At 32.5% G+C, this 12962-nt stretch overlaps 1 protein-coding gene across 1 annotated transcript; it reads right to left on the reverse strand.

Moving 5' to 3' along the window:
• Positions 1 to 536: 536 nt before the first annotated feature.
• Positions 537 to 12223, reverse strand: LOC117319769 (deleted in malignant brain tumors 1 protein-like; the record flags this gene model as incomplete). The annotated part of the gene is made up of 11 exons (XM_033874518.1): positions 537 to 946; positions 1977 to 2115; positions 3137 to 3366; positions 4070 to 4208; positions 5443 to 5672; positions 6376 to 6514; positions 7537 to 7766; positions 8470 to 8608; positions 9847 to 10025; positions 10780 to 10918; positions 12045 to 12223. Coding segments are annotated over 11 exons (1930 nt in total), but the record flags the coding sequence as incomplete, so codon positions are not given.
• Between the last annotated feature and the right edge of the window lie 739 nt (positions 12224 to 12962).

Below are 12962 nucleotides of genomic sequence, written 5' to 3' on the forward strand. Positions count from 1 at the left end.
ATTTGATAATGTCATGGAGTTCATTAGAGCCACCAATAGATTTTTACTATAGATTAAACCCCATTATTGTTCTGCGATCTGTAATTTCTTTCTTTCCTTATTAAGCCCTATATATGGTCACCTACCCCTCCCCCCTTTTTTCTGATTGGCATGAAATTTGTAATACTTAACATATTATAATAATATATTCCAAGTATTACATATGAAATATTACATAGCTCTGAACCAAATCAATTGATTATGAAATAAGTAAGGACAATATCAGTCCACTAATACCATTCTACTAAATTTCTTTTCTTCCATATTCTACAATATATTTGTCCATGACTGAATATAGTATCCATGACTTAATCCAAAAACTCATGGGTGGATGACCAATGGCTAGTAAGCCAGTATGGACTTTTTAGGTCTGTATCCCATGGGTGGATGGATTATATCTTGGATAATGTATTCTAAATCCTCCAAAATTTATACAAATTGAAAATACATTTAAGACAAGCCAACTTTTATTAATAATAATCATAGAATTACCCTTACTACTCAAATTACATATTCATACCATATTATATTATATATGTATTAAGTAATATCTTTATTGCATTGGAATTACTTAATTCTATTAAATTAGCAATTTTATATAATTATATATGTATATACACTTTGTTACAAGGAGATAACTTATATAGGCATATGCCTGTTGTTAAATCCTTTTCTTTATAGAATAAAATTTTGTGAAATTGATATACTTTGATGGGAAAATCAGTTACCATCTGCTGGAGGAAGACAAACAACACCAGCATCTTCATCATGACCACAATTTTCTGTTCCCCATCCCGGAAAGGTGCAACCCTCCAGTCTATATTCGTCTCCAGAACATTCCACATCGTCCATCCATGTTGGTTCGGATCCAGCACCGAATTGTGCTTCCCGTGTGTAACTGCCTCCACTGTTTTTAAAATGTACAAATATAGTTCGACAAATAGAAATAATTCAATTCACCGAGATGTGTTTGGTTTGTGTAGCTACCTCCACTGTATAAGGTACAATATATATAAACAATGCCATTGTAATATGTACAATATATTTAAATAATGTCATTGTAATATACAATATATGAAAACAATGGCATTGTAATATAAAACATATGAAAACAATACCATTGTAAGATACAATATCTGTAAATAATGCCATTGTAATATACAAGATATTTAAATAATGTCATTGCAATGTACAATATATGAAAACAATACCATTGTAAGATAAAATATCTGAAAATAATGCCATTGTAATATACAAGATATTTAAATAATGTCATTGTAATACGTACAATATATGTAAATAATGTCATTGCAATATACAATATATGAAAACTATGGCATTGTAATATAAAATATATGAAAAATATACCATTGTAATATACAATATCTGAAAACAATGTCATTGTAATATACAATATATGTAAAAAGAAATACCATTGTAAGATACAAGATATGAAAATAATGTCATTGTAGTATATAAGGTATGTAAAGATATTTTATTATATCTAATATTTGTGTATGTATGTGTGAATCTTCTATCGTGGTTTGATGCTTTCAAATGATTTCTTAAGAAGAACTTTTCGTGGTAAGCCCATACCACAGTAATATAATAATTAAAGATGCAAGCAATGCTCGTTATATTCATTGTTCAATCGATATGACGACAACAACACAAGTTTAACTCAACGTATAGTTCATGTTATAAGTATTTTGAACTGTTAAACTAATAAACATAACAATTATATATGACTTTCTTGATGCATTATAAACAGAGTCAGTCGTTGCAGGATAGCTATTTTTGGAGTAGATCGATTCATTTTCGATAATATAAATTAATGAAGATCTATGGACCTCAGATAGCTACGTACAACCTAAATCTTACTTAAAAGTCAATATCACATGCAACCTCATATCGATTCATAGATTATAACCACTTACAGATATCCGAGCTGTCTACAAACAACCCTGGCATCTGAGTCGTCCCAGCTGTCGTCACATACCGTCCCCCAGCGGCCATCATGGTAGATTTCTATACGACCCTCATACTGGGTCGAACCATTGACTAGTCGTAGAGATCCTACAATAGAGTAAAATTGTCAACTGGTTTATAACCGCCATAAAATAACTAATGAGGACATTGCTTAAAAATTATATAATTCATTTGTGTTTAATTTTTAATTTTTAAACAAACCCTGCATCAAGGTCCATACATACATAATGTACAGAGAAGCACGACCGAAGTACACCATTAGGAAATGTATACAGAATTAAGTCACTGTTATTTCTGGTTCAAAGTTTATATTGTTGGCTATGCTGGAGAAGACCAGACATCTCACTCCTCATATAAGTATTTCACGTGCAGCAATTCTTTCTATAAGATTTAGAAATGTCAAAAACATGTAAATGGTATTGAAGTAGATGATATACGTTTTACTTACCCAGTATGCAGATGATACCTATTTTACATTTACAAACATTTCTGGTCTAAACACTAATAATGATACAACATATATCATTTGGATAGGGAAGAAAAAATACAGCCAAAATGAATATTTACTCCAGGTAAATCTACAATAGGGGAAAGAGAAATGTTTCTTAGGAATTTATTTTAGTGTCAATCTACACAACATTGTCAAGATGAACTTAGGTTTAATCATTTATTTAAAAAAATTGAGGTAATAAACTCTATTATATATGACAGTTTATTGCAAAGTAAGGTTACACTAGATATTATTAACGACTAACTATAGTACTTTCCAATTAATCCACGGTGACACTAGATATTATTAACGACTCACTATAGTACCTCCCCATTAATCCACGGTGACACTAGATATTATTAACGACTCACTATAGTACATCCCCATTAATCCACGGTGACACTAGATATTATTAACACTAACTATAGTACTTTCCAATTAATCCACGGTGACACTAAATATTATTAACGACTCACTATAGTACTACTCATTAATCCACGGTGACATTGGATATTATTAACGACTCACTATAGCCCATCATGACCCTTCACAGCCGTTTCAGTTGGATGCATTGTGTTTAGGATTGAAATCTAATGGAAATATCTAAAAATAAATTACCTTCTACAAGTGGAATACAAACTACACCAACATCCTCGACATGGCCACAATCTTCTATCTGCCATCCTGGAAATTCGCAATCTCTGAGTTTAGATTCCTGTCCAGAACATTCCACATCGTCCATCCATGTTGGTTCGGATCCAGCACCGAAATGTGCTTGGTTTGTGAAGCTACCTCCGCTGTATGAGGTATAATATATGTAAACAATGCCATTGTAATATGCTATATATCTAAACAATGCCATTGTAATATGTACAATACATGTAAATAATGCCATTGTAATATACAATACATGAAAACAATGGCATTGTAATATAAAATATATGAAAACTATGGCATTGTAATATAAAATATATGAAAACTATACCATTGTAATATACAATATTTGAAAACAATGCCATTGTAATATACAATATATGTAAACAATGTCTTTGTAATATACAAGATATGAAAATAATGTCATTGTAGTATATAAGGTATGTTCAGATATTTTATTGTATCTAATATTTGTGTATGTATGTGTGAATCTTCTATCGTGGTTTGATGCTTTCAAATGATATCGTAAGAAGAACTTTTCGTGGTAAGCCCATACCACAGTAATATAATAATTAAAGATGCAAGCAATGTTCGTTATATTCATGGTTCAATCGATATGACGACAACAACACAAGTTTAACTCAACGTATAGTTCATGTTATAAGTATTTTGAACTGTTAAACTAATAAACATAACAATTATATATGACTTTCTTGATGCATTATAAACAGAGTCAGTCGTTGCAGGATAGCTATTTTTGGAGTAGATCGATTCATTTTCGATAATATAAATTAATGAAGATCTATGGACCTCAGATAGCTACGTACAACCTAAATCTTACTTAAAAGTCAATATCACATGCAACCTCATATCGATTCATAGATTATAACCACTTACAGATATCCGAGCTGTCTACAAACAACCCTGGCATCTGAGTCGTCCCAGCTGTCGTCACATACCGTCCCCCAGCGGCCATCATGGTAGATTTCTATACGACCCTCATACTGGGTCGCACCATTGACTAGTCGTAGAGATCCTACAATAGAGTAAAATTGTCAACTGGTTTATAACCGCCATAAAATAACTAATGAGGACATTGCTTAAAAATTATATAATTCATTTGTGTTTAATTTTTAATTTTTAAACAAACCCTGCATCAAGGTCCATACATACATAATGTACAGAGAAGCACGACCGAAGTACACCATTAGGAAATGTATACAGAATTAAGTCACTGTTATTTCTGGTTCAAAGTTTATATTGTTGGCTATGCTGGAGAAGACCAGACATCTCACTCCTCATATAAGTATTTCACGTGCAGCAATTCTTTCTATAAGATTTAGAAATGTCAAAAACATGTAAATGGTATTGAAGTAGATGATATACGTTTTACTTACCCAGTATGCAGATGATACCTATCTTACATTTACAAACATTTCTGGTCTAAACACTAATAATGATACAACATATATCATTTGGATAGGGAAGAAAAAATACAGCCAAAATGAATATTTACTCGAGGTAAATCTACAATAGGGGAAAGAGAAATGTTTCTTAGGAATTTATTTTAGTGTCAATCTACACAACATTGTCAAGATGAACTTAGGTTTAATCATTTATTTAGAAAAATTGAGGTAATAAACTCTATTATATATGACAGTTTATTGCAAAGTAAGGTTACACTAGATATTATTAACGACTAACTATAGTACCTTCCCATTAATCCACGGTGACACTAGATATTATTAACGACTCACTATAGTACCTCCCCATTAATCCACGGTGACACTAGATATTATTAACGACTCACTATAGTACCTCCCCATTAATCCACGGTGACACTAGATATTATTAACGACTCACTATAGTACCTCCCCATTAATCCACGGTGATACTAGATATTATTAACGACTCACTATAGTACCTCCCCATTAATTCACGGTGACACTAGATATTATTAACGACTCACTATAGTACCTCGCCATTAATCCACGGTGACACTAGATATTCTTAACGACTCACTATAGTACCTTCCCATTAATCCACGGTGACACTAGATATAATGAACGACTCACTATAGTACCTTCCCATTAATTCACGGTGACACTAGATATTATTAACGACTCACTATAGTACTACTCATTAATCCACGGTGACATTGGATATTATTAACGACTCACTATAGCCCATCATGACCCTTCACAGCCGTTTCAGTTGGATGCATTGTGTTTAGGATTGAAATCTAATGGAAATATCTAAAAATAAATTACCTTCTACAAGTGGAATACAAACTACACCAACATCCTCGACATGGCCACAATTTTCTATCTGCCATCCTGGAAATTCGCAATCTCTGAGTTTAGATTCCTGTCCAGAACATTCCACATCGTCCATCCATGTTGGTTCGGATCCAGCACCGAAATGTGCTTGGTTTGTGAAGCTACCTCCGCTGTATGAGGTATAATATATGTAAACAATGCCATTGTAATATGCTATATATCTAAACAATGCCATTGTAATATGTACAATACATGTAAATAATGCCATTGTAATATACAATACATGAAAACAATGGCATTGTAATATAAAATATATGAAAACTATGGCATTGTAATATAAAATATATGAAAACTATACCATTGTAATATACAATATTTGAAAACAATGCCATTGTAATATACAATATATGTAAACAATGTCTTTGTAATATACAAGATATGAAAATAATGTCATTGTAGTATATAAGGTATGTTCAGATATTTTATTGTATCTAATATTTGTGTATGTATGTGTGAATCTTCTATCGTGGTTTGATGCTTTCAAATGATATCGTAAGAAGAACTTTTCGTGGTAAGCCCATACCACAGTAATATAATAATTAAAGATGCAAGCAATGTTCGTTATATTCATGGTTCAATCGATATGACGACAACAACACAAGTTTAACTCAACGTATAGTTCATGTTATAAGTATTTTGAACTGTTAAACTAATAAACATAACAATTATATATGACTTTCTTGATGCATTATAAACAGAGTCAGTCGTTGCAGGATAGCTATTTTTGGAGTAGATCGATTCATTTTCGATAATATAAATTAATGAAGATCTATGGACCTCAGATAGCTACGTACAACCTAAATCTTACTTAAAAGTCAATATCACATGCAACCTCATATCGATTCATAGATTATAACCACTTACAGATATCCGAGCTGTCTACAAACAACCCTGGCATCTGAGTTGTCCCAGCTGTCGTCACATACCGTCCCCCAGCGGCCATCATGGTAGATTTCTATACGACCCTCATACTGGGTCGCACCATTGACTAGTCGTAGAGATCCTACAATAGAGTAAAATTGTCAACTGGTTTATAACCGCCATAAAATAACTAATGAGGACATTGCTTAAAAATTATATAATTCATTTGTGTTTAATTTTTAATTTTTAAACAAACCCTGCATCAAGGTCCATACATACATAATGTACAGAGAAGCACGACCGAAGTACACCATTAGGAAATGTATACAGAATTAAGTCACTGTTATTTCTGGTTCAAAGTTTATATTGTTGGCTATGCTGGAGAAGACCAGACATCTCACTCCTCATATAAGTATTTCACGTGCAGCAATTCTTTCTATAAGATTTAGAAATGTCAAAAACATGTAAATGGTATTGAAGTAGATGATATACGTTTTACTTACCCAGTATGCAGATGATACCTATCTTACATTTACAAACATTTCTGGTCTAAACACTAATAATGATACAACATATATCATTTGGATAGGGAAGAAAAAATACAGCCAAAATGAATATTTACTCGAGGTAAATCTACAATAGGGGAAAGAGAAATGTTTCTTAGGAATTTATTTTAGTGTCAATCTACACAACATTGTCAAGATGAACTTAGGTTTAATCATTTATTTAAAAAAATTGAGGTAATAAACTCTATTATATATGACAGTTTATTGCAAAGTAAGGTTACACTAGATATTATTAACGACTAACTATAGTACTTTCCAATTAATCCACGGTGACACTAGATATTATTAACGACTCACTATAGTACCTCCCCATTAATCCACGGTGACACTAGATATTATTAACGACTCACTATAGTACATCCCCATTAATCCACGGTGACACTAGATATTATTAACGACTAACTATAGTACTTTCCAATTAATCCACGGTGACACTAAATATTATTAACGACTCACTATAGTACCTCCCATTAATCCACGGTGACACTTGATATTATAAACGACTCACTATAGCCCATCATGACCCATCACAGCCGTTTCATTTGGATGCATTGTGTTTAAGATTGAAATATAATGGAAATATCTAAAAATAAATTACCTTCTACAGGTGGAATACAAACTACACCAGCATCCTCGCCATGGTCACAATTTTCTATCTGCCATCCTGGAAATTCGCAATCTCTGAGTTTAGATTCCTGTCCAGAACATTCCACATCGTCCATCCATGTTGGTTCGGATCCAGCACCGAAATGTGCTTGGTTTGTGAAGCTACCTCCGCTGTATGAGGTATAATATATGTAAACAATGCCATTGTAATATGCTATATATCTAAACAATGCCATTGTAATATGTACAATACATGTAAATAATGCCATTGTAATATACAATACATGAAAACAATGGCATTGTAATATAAAATATATGAAAACTATGGCATTGTAATATAAAATATATGAAAACTATACCATTGTAATATACAATATTTGAAAACAATGCCATTGTAATATACAATATATGTAAACAATGTCTTTGTAATATACAAGATATGAAAATAATGTCATTGTAGTATATAAGGTATGTTCAGATATTTTATTGTATCTAATATTTGTGTATGTATGTGTGAATCTTCTATCGTGGTTTGATGCTTTCAAATGATATCGTAAGAAGAACTTTTCGTGGTAAGCCCATACCACAGTAATATAATAATTAAAGATGCAAGCAATGTTCGTTATATTCATGGTTCAATCGATATGACGACAACAACACAAGTTTAACTCAACGTATAGTTCATGTTATAAGTATTTTGAACTGTTAAACTAATAAACATAACAATTATATATGACTTTCTTGATGCATTATAAACAGAGTCAGTCGTTGCAGGATAGCTATTTTTGGAGTAGATCGATCCATTTTCGATAATATAAATTAATGAAGATCTATGGACCTCAGATAGCTCTGTACAACCTCAATCTTACTTAAAAGTCAATATCACATGCAACCTCATATCGATTCATAGATTATAACCACTTACAGATATCCGAGCTGTCTACAAACAACCCTGGCATCTGAGTCGTCCCAGCTGTCGTCACATACCGTCCCCCAGCGGCCATCATGGTAGATTTCTATACGACCCTCATACTGGGTCGCACCATTGACTAGTCGTAGAGATCCTACAATAGAGTAAAATTGTCAACTGGTTTATAACCGCCATAAAATAACTAATGAGGACATTGCTTAAAAATTATATAATTCATGTGTGTTTAATTTTTAATTTTTAAACAAACCCTGCATCAAGGTCCATACATACATAATGTACAGAGAAGCACGACCGAAGTACACCATTAGGAAATGTATACAGAATTAAGTCACTGTTATTTCTGGTTCAAAGTTTATATTGTTGGCTATGCTGGAGAAGACCAGACATCTCACTCCTCATATAAGTATTTCACGTGCAGCAATTCTTGCTATAAGATTTAGAAATGTCAAAAACATGTAAATGGTATTGAAGTAGATGATATACGTTTTACTTACCCAGTATGCAGATGATACCTATCTTACATTTACAAACATTTCTGGTCTAAACACTAATAATGATACAACATATATCATTTGGATAGGGAAGAAAAAATACAGTAAAAATGAATATTTACTCGAGGTAAATCTACAATAGGGGAAAGAGAAATGTTTATTAGGAATTTATTTTAGTGTCAATCTACACAACATTGTCAAGATGAACTTAGGTTTAATCATTTATTTAGAAAAATTGAGGTAAATGTAATAAACTCTATTATATATGACAGTTTATTGCAAAGTAAGGTTACACTAGATATTATTAACGACTCACTATAGTACCTCCCCATTAATCCACGGTGACACTAGATATTATTAACGACTCACTATAGTACATCCCCATTAATCCACGGTGACACTAGATATTATTAACGACTCACTATAGTACCTCCCATTAATTCACGGTGACACTAGATATTATTAACGACTCACTATAGTATCTCTCCATTAATCCACGGTGACACTGGATATTATTAACGACTCACTATAGTACCTCCCCATTAATCTACGGTGACACTAGATATAATTAACGACTCAGTATAGTACCTCCCATTAATCCACGGTGACACTAGATATTCTCAACGACTCACTGTAGTACCTTCCCATTAATCCACGGTGACACTAGATAAAATTAACGACTCACTATAGTACCTTCCCATTAATTCACGGTGACACTAGATATTATTAACGACTCACTATAGTACCTCCCATTAATTCACGGTGACACTAGATATTATAAACGACTGACTATAGCCCATCATGACCCATCACAGCCGTTTCATTTGGATGCATTGTGTTTAAGATTGAAATATAATGGAAATATCTAAAAATAAATTACCTTCTACTGGTGGAATACAAACTACACCAGCATCCTCGCCATGGTCACAATTTTCTATCTGCCATCCTGGAAATTCGCAATCTCTGAGTTTAGATTCCTGTCCAGAACATTCCACATCGTCCATCCATGTTGGTTCGGATCCAGCACCGAAATGTGCTTCGTTTGTGTAGCTACCGCCACTGTATGAGGTATAATATATGTAAACAATGCCATTGTAATATGCTATATATCTAAACAATGCCATTGTAATATGTACAATACATGTAAATAATGCCATTGTAATATACAATACATGAAAACAATGGCATTGTAATATAAAATATATGAAAACTATGGCATTGTAATATAAAATATATGAAAACTATACCATTGTAATATACAATATTTGAAAACAATGCCATTGTAATATACAATATATGTAAACAATGTCTTTGTAATATACAAGATATGAAAATAATGTCATTGTAGTTGATAAGGTATGTAAAGATATTTTATTGTATCTAATATTTGTGTATGTATGTGTGAATCTGCTATCGTGGTTTGATGCTTTCAAATGATATCGTAAGAAGAACTTTTCGTGGTAAGCCCATACCACAGTAATATAATAATTAAAGATGCAAGCAATGTTCGTTATATTCATGGTTCAATCGCTATGACGACAACAACACAAGTTTAACTCAACATATAGTTAATGTTATAAGTATTTTGAACTGTTAAACTAATAAACATAACAATTATATATGACTTTCTTGATGCATTATAAACAGAGTCAGTCGTTGCAGGATAGCTATTTTTGGAGTAGATCGATCCATTTTCGATAATATAAATTAATGAAGATCTATGGACCTCAGATAGCTCCGTGCAACCGAAATCTTACTTAAAAGTCAATATCACATGCAACCTCATCTCGATTCATAGATTATAACCACTTACAGATATCCGAGCTGTCTACAAACAACCCTGGCATCTGAGTCGTCCCAGCTGTCGTCACATACCGTCCCCCAGCGGCCATCATGGTAGATTTCTATACGACCCTCATACTGGGTCGCACCATTGACTAGTCGTAGAGATCCTACAATAGAGTAAAATTGTCAACTGGTTTATAACCGCCATAAAATAACTAATGAGGACATTGCTTAACAATAATATAATTCATGTGTGTTTAATTTTTAATTTTTAAACAAACCCTGCATCAAGGTCCATACATACATAATGTACAGAGAAGCACGACCGAAGTACACCATTAGGAAATGTATACAGAATTAAGTCACTGTTATTTCTGGTTCAAAGTTTATATTGTTGGCTATGCTGGAGAAGACCAGACATCTCACTCCTCATATTAGTATTTCACGTGCAGCAATTCTTGCTATAAGATTTAGAAATGTCAAAAACATGTAAATGGTATTGAAGTAGATGATATACGTTTTACTTACCCAGTATGCAGATGATACCTATCTTACATTTACAAACATTTCTGGTCTAAACACTAATAATGATACAACATATATCATTTGGATAGGGAAGAAAAAATACAGTCAAAATGAATATTTACTCGAGGTAAATCTACAATAGGGGGAAGAGAAATGTTTATTAGGAATTTATTTTAGTGTCAATCTACACAACATTGTCAAGATGAACTTAGGTTTAATCATTTATTTAAAAAAATTGAGGTAATAAACTCTATCATATATGAGAGTTTATTGCAAAGTAAGGTTACACTAGATATTATTAACGACTAACTATAGTACTTTCCAATTAATCCACGGTGACACTAGATATTATTAACGACTCACTATAGTACCTCTCCATTAATCCACGGTGAGACTAGATATTATTAACGACTCACTATAGTACATCCCCATTAATCCACGGTGACACTAGATATTATTAACGACTCACTATAGTACCTCCCATTAATTCACGGTGACACTAGATATTATTAACGACTCACTATAGTACTACTCATTAATCCACGGTGACACTTGATATTATTAACGACTCACTATAGTACCTTCCGATTAATTCACGGTGACACTATATATTATTAACGACTCACTATAGTACCTCCCATTAATTCACGGTGACACTAGATATTATAAACGACTGACTATAGCCCATCATGACCCATCACAGCCGTTTCATTTGGATGCATTGTGTTTAAGATTGAAATATAATGGAAATATCTAAAAATAAATTACCTTCTACTGGTGGAATACAAACTACACCAGCATCCTCGCCATGGTCACAATTTTCTATCTGCCATCCTGGAAATTCGCAATCTCTGAGTTTAGATTCCTGTCCAGAACATTCCACATCGTCCATCCATGTTGGTTCGGATCCAGCACCGAAATGTGCTTCGTTTGTGTAGCTACCGCCACTGTATGAGGTATAATATATGTAAACAATGCCATTGTAATATGCTATATATCTAAACAATGCCATTGTAATATGTACAATACATGTAAATAATGCCATTGTAATATACAATACATGAAAACAATGGCATTGTAATATAAAATATATGAAAACTATGGCATTGTAATATAAAATATATGAAAACTATACCATTGTAATATACAATATTTGAAAACAATGCCATTGTAATATACAATATATGTTAACAATGTCTTTGTAATATACAAGATATGAAAATAATGTCATTGTAGTTGATAAGGTATGTAAAGATATTTTATTGTATCTAATATTTGTGTATGTATGTGTGAATCTGCTATCGTGGTTTGATGCTTTCAAATGATATCGTAAGAAGAACTTTTCGTGGTAAGCCCATACCACAGTAATATAATAATTAAAGATGCAAGCAATGTTCGTTATATTCATGGTTCAATCGCTATGACGACAACAACACAAGTTTAACTGAACATATAGTTTATGTTATAAGTATTTTGAACTGTTAAACTAATAAACATAACAATTATATATGACTTTCTTGATGCATTATAAACAGAGTCAGTCGTTGCAGGATAGCTATTTTTGGAGTAGATCGATCCATTTTCGATAATATAAATTAATGAAGATCTATGGACCTCAGATAGCTCGCACCATCTATTAAGTCAATCGACCTCATCGATCATAGCTCCAGTCAACTAGCTTCAAGT

The sequence above is a fragment of the Pecten maximus genome, unplaced genomic scaffold, assembly GCF_902652985.1.
Source record: "Pecten maximus unplaced genomic scaffold, xPecMax1.1, whole genome shotgun sequence".
Classification (NCBI taxonomy): Eukaryota; Metazoa; Mollusca; class Bivalvia; order Pectinida; family Pectinidae; genus Pecten; species Pecten maximus.